Source organism: Macaca mulatta, chromosome 17 (genome assembly GCF_049350105.2).
Source record: "Macaca mulatta isolate MMU2019108-1 chromosome 17, T2T-MMU8v2.0, whole genome shotgun sequence".
Lineage (NCBI taxonomy): Eukaryota > Metazoa > Chordata > Mammalia > Primates > Cercopithecidae > Macaca > Macaca mulatta.
Window position 1 is genome coordinate 107,575,506 of NC_133422.1, and position 14,029 is coordinate 107,589,534.

General features: G+C 52.8%; 1 protein-coding gene across 3 annotated transcripts in view; it reads right to left on the bottom strand.

Annotated features, from left to right (window-relative positions):
* GRTP1 (growth hormone regulated TBC protein 1) overlaps positions 1-14,029 on the bottom strand; it is a 44,968-nt gene that overhangs the window by 7,178 nt on the left and 23,761 nt on the right. The window contains exons 6-8 of one of the 3 annotated variants that reach the window (XM_028837372.2): positions 2,558-2,730; positions 2,300-2,485; positions 1,108-1,193 (exon numbers count right to left, since the gene is read on the bottom strand). In XM_028837372.2, coding sequence (XP_028693205.1) covers positions 1,108-1,193; positions 2,300-2,485; positions 2,558-2,730 — 445 coding nt within the window. Of the gene's footprint in view, positions 1-810; positions 1,194-2,299; positions 2,486-2,557; positions 2,731-14,029 lie in introns of those variants that run through there. The other 2 variants (XM_028837373.2, XM_015121511.3) reach the window with 2 other exon arrangements.

Consider the following 14,029-nt stretch of genomic DNA (forward strand, 5'->3'; position numbering starts at 1 on the left):
GTAATCCCAGCACTTTGGGAGGCCGAGGCGGGCGGATCACAAGGTCAGGAGATCGAGACCATCCTGGCTAACACTGTGAAACCCCGTCTCTACTAAAAATGCAAAAAATTAGCCGGGCGAGGCGGCGGGCGCCTGTAGTCCCAGCTACTCGGGAGGCTGAGGCAGGAGAATGGCGGGAACCCGGGAGGCGGAGCTTGCAGTGAGCCGAGATCGCGCCACTGCACTCCAGCCTGGGCGACTGAGACTCTGTCTCAAAAAAAAAAAAAAAAAAAAAATTTTAAATCATTAAAAGAATAACCTTTCATACATAGATACATGGTATAATATGCAGCCATAAAAAGGAATGAGATCATGTCCTTTGAAGGGACATGGATGGAGTTGGAGACCCTTATCCTCAGCAAACTAACACAGGAACAGAAAACCAAACACTTGTTCTCACTTATAAGTGGGAGCTTCTGATGAGAACACATGGACACAAGGCGGGGAACACCACACACTGGGGCCTATTGGGTTGGGGGCAGGGAGAGCATCAGGAAGAATAGCTAAGGGATGCTGGCTTCATACCTAGGTGACAGGATGATCTGTGCAGCAAATCACCATGGCACACATTTACCTGTGCAGCAAACCTGTTCACCCTCCACCTGTACCCAGACCTTAAAAGTTGAAGGGAAAAAATGACCTTTCTAAAGAGAAATCACCTACTGCGTGCAAAACCTCACATGAACTGAGTGCTGAGCCACAGAAAGGAGTGGAATATTCACACTGCCGCTGGGGAGGCCTCAGTGACCACTGTGTTAATTTCCAGTCAGCTGAGAAACTGATTAGCATCCTTTATTAGATACAAAGCCACATCTCACATTTTATATATTATTGATATCTCAGGTAAAAAGTTTTCTTTAAAAAGTATGACTTCATAACTAATCAAAAGCTGGTAGAATGACCTGGTTTTAAACTGCTCTTTTAAAAAAATTCACAACTACAGTGTAGTGATGTCAAGTATTTACAACACTAAAAAGGAAAGCAGTGAAAGCTGGTCCAGTGTCAACTCTGGAAAGGAGAATCGCCGTCTGTGCAGAGACGAGCAACACAGGAGACGGGCACACTCACCCCTGTGCCAGCAGCCGGGCCCTGCAGCTCTCGCGCAGCTTGGCGACGGTGGCCATGGATAAGCTTCCAGGTTCTGAAAATATTTTCTGGAAGGCAAACAGTTAGTTTAAAAACAAACCCAACAACACATTTCTACCTTAGCTCTCCCAGACTGTGGCAGACAGATGGGCGGGCCTAGTGTGAGGTGAGGGAGGAGCCGCCCACGTCCCAGGGGTTCTGGGGTGACCCACAGATTGTCACCATCTCACTCCTGCCCTGGGGCCTACGACTGCAGCTCTGCTGCTCAAAAATGTTAAATGAATCAAGCAGTTGAAGAAAAGACCATCTGCTTCCTTTAGACTTTTTTTTTTTTTTTTGGAGACAAGAGTCTTACTCTGTTGCCGAGGCTGGAGTGCAGTGGCGCAATCTCAGCTCACTGCAGCCTCCACCTCCCAGGTTCAAGTGATTCTCATGCCTCAGCCTCCCGAGTCACTGGGACTACACAGGCGTGAGCCACCACACATGACTAATTTTTGTATTTTTTAGTAGAGACGGGGTTTCATTGTGTTGGCCAGGCTGGTCTTGAACTCCTGACCTCAGGTGATCCACACACCTTGGCCTCCCAAAGTGCTAGGATAACAGGCATGAGCCACCATGCCCAGCCAACATGGTCTTCTCTTCGATGAAGCCCCGGCTGCTGAAACACCGCCACGTTTGCCCTGCTGCACCCAGAGTGGCCCCGAGCCTCCACTCCCTCCCTCTCAGGACGCTACTGACTCTGCATTCCGGGCCTGAGCCTCTCCTAGCGTCTCAAGTCTCCTCAGAAGGCCTGTCGGGTGCAGTTCCCACGACCCCCTCATCAGGGCCTGAGTCTATACATCCTGCGCCAGGCCCAGGACCCAGTGGAGAGGCCGGGCCTCGGGAAGCCACACTTCTAGCACCACACACAACAGATGAGTACAGCCATTAGGACCAGGACCAGCATCCACAGTGCCAGGGCCGAGAAGACAGGGCTGCCGTAGACAGGAAAGCCCTCGGAGGCCAGGCACAGGGGGCAGACGCAGGACAGAGCTGGAGGCTCGTCCTGTGCCCTGTGCTCACTGGTGCCCGTCCTGTGCACCCTCCGGGTGGTCAGAGGAGCCCCCGGGCTGCAGGTGAGGTGGGGCCCCCTGGGAGAGGGGACGGAGCCACGTGCAGCCCTACAGACACTCACCTGCATAAACGTGTGACACTCCATCACGAAACTGCCTTTGGTTATCTGCTTAAACTTATCGCAAATGTCTGGAATGCTGGCGGCTTCCAAAATAAACTCCTGGTGCTGCTTAATTAAGGTCAGGGCCACCCGGAATATAATCTTCGAGCCCTCGTTAAACAAACAGTCCCAGATCCGAAGCACTGTCTGCAGAGACACAGGAACCCGGCGTCACTCCCTGGCAGCCCACCCACCCCGGGGCCCGAGTGAGGCGCTCACCTCCACGGGCAGGACGTCGACAAACAGGCAGATGAACCAGCGGGACACCACCAGCGTCCACAGCACGCCCAGCCGCTCCATCAGGGCCCCCACGGCCGGCAGCTTCGCCCGCACCAGCTCCCCGAGGACCTCCTGGTCGGTCTTCAGGCCCAGCATGGCCGGGCTGTAGTAATCTGCCAGGCAGCGGGGAGAAGAGATCCTGAGACACTCCTTTCACCTCCACAAGCCCCATTCCCCTCAGAGCCAGACGAAGATAACAGGGCCACCCCGGGGCGACCCCTCCCAGGAGGGAAGGACAAAGCTGGAGAGGAAGAGTCAGGCTGAGGCCTGCAGACACAGGTCTCGTGGGGAGCGATCCCCACAGCCAGGCCTTTCGGGACGTCCCTGAGGCTGGAGGGATAGGCTGGATGCCACCTGGCTGGGCATCAGTTAAAATCTGTAGGTGGAGGGCCAGGCGTGGTGGCTCATGCCTGTAATCCTAGCACTTTGGGAGGCCGAGGTGGGTGGATCACCTAAAGTCAGGAGTTCAAGACCAGCCTGGCTGACATAGCGAAACCCTGTCTCTACTAAAATTACAAAAATTAGCCAGGCGTGGTGGCGGGCGCCTGTAACCCCAGCTACTCGGGAGGCTGAGGCAGGAGAATCACTTGAACCTGGGAGGTGGAGGTTGCAGTGAGTCGAGATTGCACCACTGCACTCCAGCCTGGGAGACAGAGCAAGACCCCGTCCAAAAAAAAAAAAAAAATCTGCAGGTGGAAAACAGGGTCCCAGGGAGGTGCTGGCACCCCCGTGTTCCTAGCAGAACTATTTACAACAGCCAAGAGATGGAGGCAACCACATGTCCGTCGGCAAACAAGTAGACAAGCAACATGTGAATGTCCACACGATGGAATATTATTCAGCCTTAGAAAGGGAGGGAGTCAGGCCACAGCAGCGGGAGGGAGGGAGTGACGGGACCGAGATTCAGTCTAGGAAGATGAAACAGCTCTGGGGAGGGCGGCGGCAATGGTTACACAGCGAGGTGAGCGGCCCTTGTGCCACTCATGGGAAAAACGTGGGTAAGATGGTACATTCTATGTTCTGTGTATTTTACCACAATAGAAATAAAATGTACTCAGATAAATACTTCCAACAGCGTGCCCTTCTTTTGAATGGACATTTGTCTTACCAAAGCACTTTTGTGTTTCCTATGTAATTTTTTAACTTGTTCATGTAATGAGTTACAGTAAATTTTATTTTATTTTTTTGAGACAGAGTCTCGCTCTGTCACCCAGGCTGGAGTATAGTGGTGCCATCTTGGCTCACTGCAACCTCTCTGCCTCCCGAGTTCAAGCAATTCTCCTACCTCAGCCTCCTGAGTAGCTGGGACTGCAGGTGCCCGCCACCACGCCTGGCTAGTTTTTGTATTTTCAGTAAAGACAAAGTTTCACCATATTGGTCAGGCTGGTCTCGAACTCCTGACCTCATGATCTGCCTGCCTCAGCCTCCCAAAGTGCTGGGATTACAGGTGTGAGCCACTGCGCCCGTCCTGTTCTTGTTAATTTAATATCTTGGTTAAAACAGAACCATCACAAATGCTGACGCAACATCACGGTCCTGTCACTGCTTTTCAGAGTAAGCACACAGTGAAGTCAGTTTAATAGTAAACACTAATGCTTCTGAAGGTGATTTAACCAGAGCCAATTCAGTGAGCAGGCACCAGGGATTAAAAATGCCTCCCTTCCATATCCTTGTTCTGCATCTGCCTCTGGGGTTCTGAGCGCTTTCCTCTTCTTTCACCTTCTTACCTGAGCACATCCCGCTCCAGCTGGGGACAGAGGAGCGAGGAACCATCAGTGCTCACCCTGACTCTGCAGGTGGCCCCAGTCCCACAGGTGGCGTGGCAGGGGGCCCTAAGCGCTGGGCAGCAGGGGGTCTGCAGAGATGCACAGCCTGACCTTGGCCCCAGATACAGAGAAGCTTAGAGCAGCTTCCAAAAATAGAGGCACTGAACTCATTCCCTAAACTCCACCGGGCTGAGCCGGCCACCAACGGGAGGATTAAATTAAAGCCGCAGCTGCTTTTCCTTCCTTGAACGTCAAGGGCAAGGCGGTTCCTCCCAGGCCCAGCCGGCTCAGCGGCCGCTCCCTGCAGAAGGGGCTCATCCCTCAGGCTGAGGCGCAGGCACTGATGTTCCCAACCTGGTCTTGCCCCCGTCCCCCCAAGGCTCCTTGTCCATCCTTCTAGGGACATCCACGCCTCTGCAAACCACCCAACACTGTGCATTCGTCACCGAGGCTCTGGGACGGCGCCTGCCGGGCCAGGACGGGGCGGGGCACAGCTCTGACACTCCCCTACACACCCCTCAGGGTCTGCAGTCAGACATGGGCCGGGGCCACACAATGACGGTGACCACAGGCGTCTGCACGTGGCTGCGGCTTCCTCCTCTACTTGATTTCCACTCTGCAGATCGTCCTCCGTGAGCAGGTGTGAGTCCCAAGACCACGCTCTCACACGCACTCACAGGCCAGTTCACACTGGTGCTTCCAATTAGAACATAACAGGTGTGACTTGAAGACTCAATTTATTTTTTTGAGACAGGGTCTCACTCTGTTGCCCAAGCTGGAGTGCAGTGGTGCTATCACAGCTTACTGTAGCCTCAACCTCCTGGGTTCAAGTGATCCCCCCACGGCCTCCCGAGTAGCTGGGACCACAGGTGTGTGCCACCACAGCCAGCTAATTTTTTTTATTTTTTGTAGAGACAAGGTTTCACCATGTTGCCCAGGCTGGTCTGGAATTCCTGGGCTGCCAAAATATTAAATGGTTTGTGCAGCCTTCTATGAAGGGAGTTTCCATTCCCACGGTGTCTCCCTCTCCCTTTCCCTACCAGGAAAGACACACTGAAATCCGTATCTCAAACCTCACACGGCAGCCTGTGGACTCAACTGTCCCGGTTCCCTTCCCTGTCCAGAAGCCTGAAGGTGACAGGCTGCCCAGGATGGTGAACACGCCCGGGCTCCAGCCACACTTTGTGTCCCCCGATCCGGGTGCTCTCCAGGGTGTGCGTGACGCTCGTGTTAATCAACGTCTTTTTCTCACTCATTATTCAGTCTTCGGCCGGTCCCACGTACAGAGCCCAGCTGGGGGGCCTCAGGTGTGCAGGGGAAGACATTTCTTCTTCCCCGACCACCAACAGTTAAGGAAGGCATAATCCACGCATAACACACTCTGCAGTGCCACGGAGACACTGGGAGACAGCTAAAAAATTACTGCATTGGCCGGGCGCAGTGGCTCACACCTGTAAGCGTAGCACTTTGGGAGGCCAAGGCGGGCAGATCACCTGAGGTCAGAAGTTTGAGACCAGCCTGACCAACATGGTGAAACCCCGTCTCTACTAAAAATACAAAAATTAGCTGGACGTGGTGGCCGGTACCTGAAAGCCCAGCTACTCAGGAAGTTGAGCAGGAGAATTGCTTGGACCCGGGAGATGAAGGTTGCAGTGAGCTGAGATCGTGCCACTGCACGCCAGCCTGGGCGACAGAGTGAAACTCCATCTCAAAAATAAATAAACAAATAAAAATAAATTACTGCAAGATACGTGGAAATTCCCACCATGTGATGTCAAATGAGAAAGATGGGATGTGTGACTACACACAAAGCACTCTAGGTGTTTCTAAAACTACCATTCATTCGTTCATTCATGCGATAATCCGGGATGTGGCGATCCCTAAACACCTGTTACTAAGCGCTACACTGACTGCTGTAACAGGCACTTCCCAAGCACGGCCTCCTGGCCGCCAGCTCGGAGGCAGGTAAGGCGACAGGTAAGGCACAAGAAATAGAGCATCCCGTGTGCACAGAAAGACGACCCAGGCTTGCACTGAAAATATCATTTGTGGTGCCCACCCCCACTGATAGGGGTAGTGGGCGGTTCTGATCTTTATTTAGACTTCTCCCTCTTCTTCAGTATTAACACAATGGGAGTGACTTATAAAAGATAATCAAAACATGCTTACTACGTGAATGAGATAATGGCATCAATGCCAAGGAGAAAGCTGGGTGCCCAGGTGGGCAAAGGAAGCAGCTGATGCAAATGTGTGCATGGAAGCCCAGGTGTGCGCATGGAAACCCGGGTGTGTGCATGGAAACCCGGGTGCCTGGATGGAAACCCAGATGCGTGGATGGAAACCCAAGTGTGTGCATGAAAACCCAGGTATGTGCATGGAAGCCCAGGTGTGTGCATAGAAGCCAGTGTGTGCATAGAAGCCAGTGTGTGCATGGAGGCCCAGGTGCATGGATGGAAGCCCAGGTATGTGCATGGAAACCCAGGTGTGTGGATGGAAACCCAGGTGTGTGCATGGAGGCCAGTGTGTGCACAGAAGCCCAGGTGCATGGATGGAAGCCCAGGTGCGTGCATGGAAACCCAGGTGTGTGCATGGAGGCCCAGGTGTGTGCATGGAGGCCCAGGTGCATGGATGGAAGCCCAGGTATGTGCATGGAAGCCCAGGTGCATGCATGGAGGCCCAGGTGTGTGCATGGAAACCCGGGTGTGTGCATAGAAACTGGTCGCAGCTCTCCTGTTAAGAAGCACCTGCCCAGCCCCAGCTTCCATCCAGACAGCAGGAATCCACCTCTTCCCAACAGACAGGGTCTCTGCTCCTCACCTGAGCCACAAGACTGACCACGGCGGAGACCAGGAGCATGACCTGGGGGTTGGGGGCACAGGGGCAGCTGCTACCAGGTTAGCCCTGCCTCTGTGAGCTGTGGGGCCAGGGTACCAGGAGGCGCAGGCTGCAGCATGGGAGGCGGCCCAGGAGGAGATGCCGAGAAGGCACAGCAAGGACAGCCAGCGCGGGAGCCACCCAGGCGCCCACCCAGCAGCTGTGCACCCCCACCGCCCGAGCCAGCCTCTCTGCATGTCCTTGCTCGAGGAGGCTTCGGCGTGGCGTAGCACTTACGGGGCATGAGCCTTCTCAGACAAAGCTCAGGTCACAGCAAGGAAGCTGCAAGGCTGGTTTTGCTATTTGGTTTACTTTTTTTTTTGTATTTTTAGACAGAGTCTCGCTCTGTTGCCCAGGCGGGAGTGCAGTGGTGTGATCTCAGCTCACTGCAAGCTCCGCCTCCCAGGTTCAAGTGATTCTCCTGCCTCAGCCTCCCAAGTAGCTGGGATCACAGGCATCCGCCACCAGACCCGGCTAATTTTTTGTATTTTTAGTAGAGACGGGGTTTCATCATGTTGGCCAGGCTGGTCTCGAACTCCTGACCTCGGGCGATCCACCCACCTCGGCCTCCCAAAGTGCTGAGATTACAGGCCTGAGCCACCACACCCAGCTTTCTGTTTACATTTTTAAAAACGTATTTTGGGGCCGGGCGTGGTGCCTCACACCTGTAATTCCAGCACTTTGGGAGGCCGAGACGGGCAGATCACGAGGTCAGGAGATGGAGACCATCCTGGCTAACACCGTGAAACCCCGTCTCTACTAAAAATACAAAAAATTAGCTGGGCACAGTGGCGGGCGCCTGTAGTCCCAGCTACTCGGGAGGCTGAGGCAGGAGAATGGCGTGAACCTGGGAGGCGGAGCGTGCAGTGAGCCGAGATCTTGCCACTGCACTCCAGCCTGGGTGACAGAGTGAGACTCCATCTCAAAAAAAAAGGATTTTGGGCCGGATGCTGTGTCTCATGCCTGTAATCCCAGCACTTTGGGAGGCCAAGGTGGGAGGATTGCTTGAGCCCAGGAGTTCCAGACCAGCCTGGGCAACAAAATAAAAAATAAACTTTAAAATACCTATAGCCATGAAATATCAACAGTAAGAACTGCACAAAGAACTCCCACATTCCCATCAGATTCCCCAACTGTGAACATTTCTGCACATTTGCTCCCCTCCTCACCTCCCTATCTGCACGTACACTACACAGGCACACACGTGCACACGCACACCACACACAGGCACATGCGTGCACACGCACACCACACACAGGTACACACGTGCACACGCACACCACAGACACGTGCACACGCACACCACACACAGGTACACACGTGCACACACCACACAGGTGCCCACGTGCACACACAACACAGGTACACACGTACGCACACCACACAGGTGCCCACATGCACACGCACACCACACACAGGTACACACGTGCACACGTATGCCACGTACACACACCACACAGGCGCACACGTGCACACACACCACACACAGGTGCACAAGCACACCACACACAGGCACACATGCACACGCACACCACACATGGGTACACACGTGCACACGCACACCTGCCTCCATCTCCTGACCTGTGTGAGGCAGAGCTGCACACCCATTGCCCCATCACACCAAATGCTCCAGGGTGTGCTTCCCCAAACAACAGCATGGCCACCTCGACCCTAGTCAACACCAACATCACCTCCCAGTTCCCAGACTCCACCCGACAGCCTTCAAGGGCTCCATGAGTACAGTTCCCACAAACACATCCCGAGGAATCCACCCAAGAACAAGCTTCAGGAGCCACACTGACGAAGGCCCAGTGATGCACATTACGCCAGAGTTTCCTGGAGAAACAGGCGGGTCCAGGTCTGGGGCAGAAGGCCCATGGGATGAGCCCAGAGTAGCCCGTCCTGCAGACTTGAGGAAGTCGTCGGCACCACAGTCACATCCACAGGACTCAGGGGCCAACCAGAAGAGGCTCCTGCTGGCCACGAATGGGGCAGCCTGAGCTTCAAGAAGGATAAAAACCCTCCAGTGTGTGCAGCCCAGGAGCCCACAATTACATGGACACACAGCACTGACCAACCCCTTCCAGTGACCAGAGGCCAATTTATCATCTGGAGGGCGGGGACATAATGCCAAGGGATCCAGCATTTATCCTGCCTGTTCTAACGGACTCATGACATCGGGTCTTGATTCAGCCGCCAGTCCGCAGGAATTTCAAGGAGAGGGCGCCGGTGTATTCCCATCAGGAAAGCCTGCGGCGCCAAGCTCGGCGGGTTGGCTGCCCCAAGTGCTTAGACAGGAAGAGAAAGAGGTGCAGGTTCCCACGCACAGACGTAAGGGACCTAAGGGTTCCTCACGTGCAACTCAGGGCAATGCTAAGACCCACAGCCCAGGTGCCCATGTGCGTGGCGAACCGCAGAGAACCGCACGGAGCAGTGTGGTCACAGGAAGATGGGATCCAGTTACAACCTCTGCCAGACTCACGAATGCACCCACCACCACTGCACCATACGCTTGAAATGAGGGGACTGTGGGATAAGCGGATTTCACCTCAACAAAGATTTCTCTTCAGTGCCTGTGCTTTATTTTTTTCTTTTATTTATTTATTTATTTGAGATAGGGTCTTGGTTTGACATCCAGGCTGGAGTGCAGAGGTGCGATCTCGGCTCACTGCGACCTCCACCTCCCAAGCTCAGACAATTCTCGTGCCTCAGCCTCCCAAGCAGCTGAGATTACAGGTGTGCCCAGCTAATTTTTGTACTTTTAGTAGAAATGGGGTTTTGCCATGTCGGCCAGGCTGGTCTTGAACTCCTGGCCTTAAGTGATCCACCGACCTAGGACTTCCCAAATGTTGGGATTACAGGCGAGAGCCCGAGTTTGAGACCAGCCTGGGCAATACAAAAAGACCCTGTCTGTACTCAAAATAAAACAATTAGCCGGGCCGGGCGCGGTGGCTCAAGCCTGTAATCCCAGCACTTTGGGAGGCCGAGACGGGCGGATCACGAGGTCAGGAGTTCGAGACCATCCTGGCTAACACGGTGAAACCCCGTCTCTACTAAAAAATACGAAAAAAAAACTAGCCGGGCGAGGTGGCGGGCGCCTGTAGTCCCGGCTACTCGGGAGGCTGAGGCAGGAGAATGGCGTAAAAACCCGGGAGGCGGAGCTTGCAGTGAGCTGAGATCCGGCCACTGCACTCCAGCCTGGGCGACACAGCGAGACTCCGTCTCAAAAAAAAAAAAACAAAAACAAAAACAAAAAACAATTAGCTGGGCATGGTGGTGCAGACCTGTAGTCTCAGCTAGTTGGGAGGCTGAGGTGGGAGGGTCACGTGAACCCAGGAGGTCAAAGGCTGCAGTGAGCTGTGATCGTGCCACTGCACTCCAGCCTGGCAACAGAGTGAGACCCTGTCTCCAATAAAAAAATAAATAAATAAACTTGAGAAGTAGCTAAGACCTCTGGTTAAATACTTGGTAGAAAACTGAGCAATTACTTAAATTCCAAGATCCCACTAAATCAGAACAACTGTCTTAAATTCAGCAATTTGTTAGCGCACAACTCAATTAAACTTTATCTGCTGTAACTAGGAGACCCTGAACGGAAAGGCAGCAATCACTTTTTTCCCTAATATATAGTGTTCTTTTTTTAAAAAAAGTAGCTTATGGCGAAAGCTGGTATCAAGAGGCCTCAGATTGTACAAAGTGCTTTCTGTGCAACCCTCTCATGGAATAAACTCACACTTAAGGTGCAAGTCCTGAGGCTCACAGGTCTGGAAACCTGGGTGTGGTGAGCCCGCCCGCCTGGTGACTCAGTGCAGTCTGATCCCCAGACAGCCGCTCCTGACCCCAGCGATGAGCCTCCTGTGACAAAGCCAGCCCAACGGGTGTGTGGCCCAGGCCACGTGAGCCCCACCCTCAGGACAGGCGACCTCAGGGAACCCCACTCGGGGGGACGCAGGAAACACGCCTCCGATGTGGCAAGTGCGGTGCCAAGAGCCTCCCTCCACCCACCTCTGCTCATGGGCCTGAGAGAATGTGCCTTGTGGGTCCACATCTCAGCCAGTCCTTCCAGCCAGAGCTGAGGTATTTCTATGGCGAGTTATTAAAACCTGACCTGTTTCCCTATTTTTCAAAGGAAACCAGGTCAAACCCATCTTTCAGGATGCAGAGGGCTAATTCAGGACGGCACTGACTCATGACTGAGGGCCCCGGGACGGGACTCCCTCCACCCTCAGTCAGTGGCAGGACCCAGGCCAATCTCCTCCTCTGAGGACCCATGGCCCGCCCGGGGAGCGGCGTCTGCACCTTCCTCCTGCGTCCTTTCCATGCCTTGCTGGGATGGTGATTGATGGCTGTCACCTTCATGGGCTCTACAAGAGGCCGCGGGTGTGGCAGGTGATCTGGGCTGAGAACCCGGGGTGTGGCGCGTCTGAGTGTGGATGGTCACAGGCCACGGGGAGCGTGTCCTCAGGTCACTTCCAAACTGAATTGGGATTAGAGGCATTTGCTGGTAAAAGTAACTCCCTTAACTGGACCCCCTCTGTGACTCACAGCGATGGACCAAACAGTCCTCCTGCCTTCTGCAACAACAGCGGTGGGGGAAACCGGGGAGGCAGATGTGGGGTGCAGGCCTCGGGCGCGGAGGCCTGGGATGGGATCTCAGCCCCTCGACTTGCTGGCGGACTGTGTGCGAGCTACTTAATCCCCGCCAGTCTCGGCCTCCTCCGAGGAAAAAGACGACAATGCGCACGACATCCTCAATGCCCAGACGGGCTCGCACCCCGTGGTCGCTGCCCCACGGCAGGGAGGTTTCGTTTTGTGTCACGGGCCTGGAGGCCTCGGTGGCTGCAGAAGGCTCCACTCCAACCCCAGTCTTTCCGTTTGCACCTTCACGCTCACCAGGGAACTCAGCCATGGGTTGACAGGTCTGCTGGCCATTCCGCTCTTCCGGTCTCTATTTTGTAAATTGCCTGTTGGGCACATTCTTCACCTGATGTTCTGCTGAGCTGTTTCTTTTTCTGCTTAGATTTTTTTTTTTTTTTGAGACGGAGTTTCACTCTTGTTACCCAGGCTGGAGTGCAACGGTGCAGTCTCGGCTCACTGCAACCTCCACCTCCCAGGTTCAAGCGATTCTCTTGCCTCAGACTCCCAGGTAGCTGGGATTACAGGTGCATGGCACCACACCCAGCTAATTTTTGTATTTTTAGTAGAGACAGGGTTAGACCATGTTGACCAGGCTGGTCTCGAACTCCTGACCTTAGGTGATCCACCTGCCTCAGCCTCCCAAAGTGCTGGGACTACAGGCGTGAGCCACCGCACCCTGCCTTTCTGCTTAGATTTTTAGAAATTCACACACAGTCCACACACTAACCCTTTGTTAATTACATGGATCAAAGATACTTTCTCAAACCAGCAGCTTTTTACTTTGCTTATGATGTCTCTTACCAAAATTAGTTTTTAAATTTTCATGTAATTAAAATTATTGATGCCTTTTATGCTTTTTGAATTATGTTCAAGAACTTCTCCCCTACTCCCACATGACACAATTGTTCTGTATTTTGTTCTCTGAGTTTCAAAGTTTTACTTTTTTACATGAGTCTTAAATCCATCTGGAATTGAAATAAGAGTTTAATCTTATTTTCTTCCATACAGTCAAGTGTCACTAAATCATGTTTTAAACAGTCTTTTTCCCATTAATCGACATATCTCACAAAAGACATTCCCATAGATTAATAGATCCACAGACTGGTTGATTTCTATCTGGCTTCGCAATTCTGTTCCATTGGTCTGTTTATCCATTCATAACCTAATACCACACCATTTTAATTATTAGAGCATTATAATATATCTCCAGTGTTGTTCTTTTTTTTTTTTTTTTTTTTTTTTTTTGAGACGGAGTCTCGCTCTGTTGCCCAAGCTGGAGTGCAGTGGCCGGATCTCAGCTCACTGCAAGCTCCGCCGCCCGAGTTTACACCATTCTCCTGCCTCAGCCTCCCGAGTAGCTGGGACTACAGGCGCCTGCCACCTCGCCTGGCTAGTTTTTTGTATTTTTTAGTAGAGACGGGGTTTCACCGTGTTAGCCAGGATGGTCTCGATCTCCTGACCTCGTGATCCGCCCGTCTCGGCCTCCCAAAGTGCTGGGATTACAGGCTTGAGCCACCGCGCCTGGCCCCAGTGTTGTTCTTTCAAGCCTTCTTGGCTCGGCTTTGCCCTTGATTAGTCCATATGATTAAGCCATTCTTGCATTTCTGGAATAAACTATCTTCAAACTAAAAAAATACTTCATAATCATCTGTAGATTCAAGTTGCTAATATTAATAATGAACATTTACATACTTCTGTTCATCAGTGAGATTAGCCTGTATGGTGTGAAGGTTATACTAGCTTCATAACATGAAGCGATGAGCAGTTCCTTTTTTATATTTTCTGCAAGATTGATTAATTAATCAGTTATTTAGACAGGGTCTTGCTCTGTCACCCAGGCTGGAGTGCAGTAGCACTACCACAGCTCACTGCAGCCTCGACCTCCTTAGCTCAAGTGATCCTCCCACCTCAGCCTCCCGGGTAGCTGGGACCACAGGCATGCACCACACAAAGTGCTAGGATTACAGGTATGAGCCCCAAGATTTATTTAAAAGAAAAAAAAAAACAGGAATTAACCACAGCCCTTTAGGAGGCAAAGGCAGGAGGACTGCTTGAGGCCAGGTGTTCAAGGCCAGCCTGGGCAACATAGCAAGGCCCCATCTCTACCAAAAAAAAAAAAATCGGCCGGGCGCGG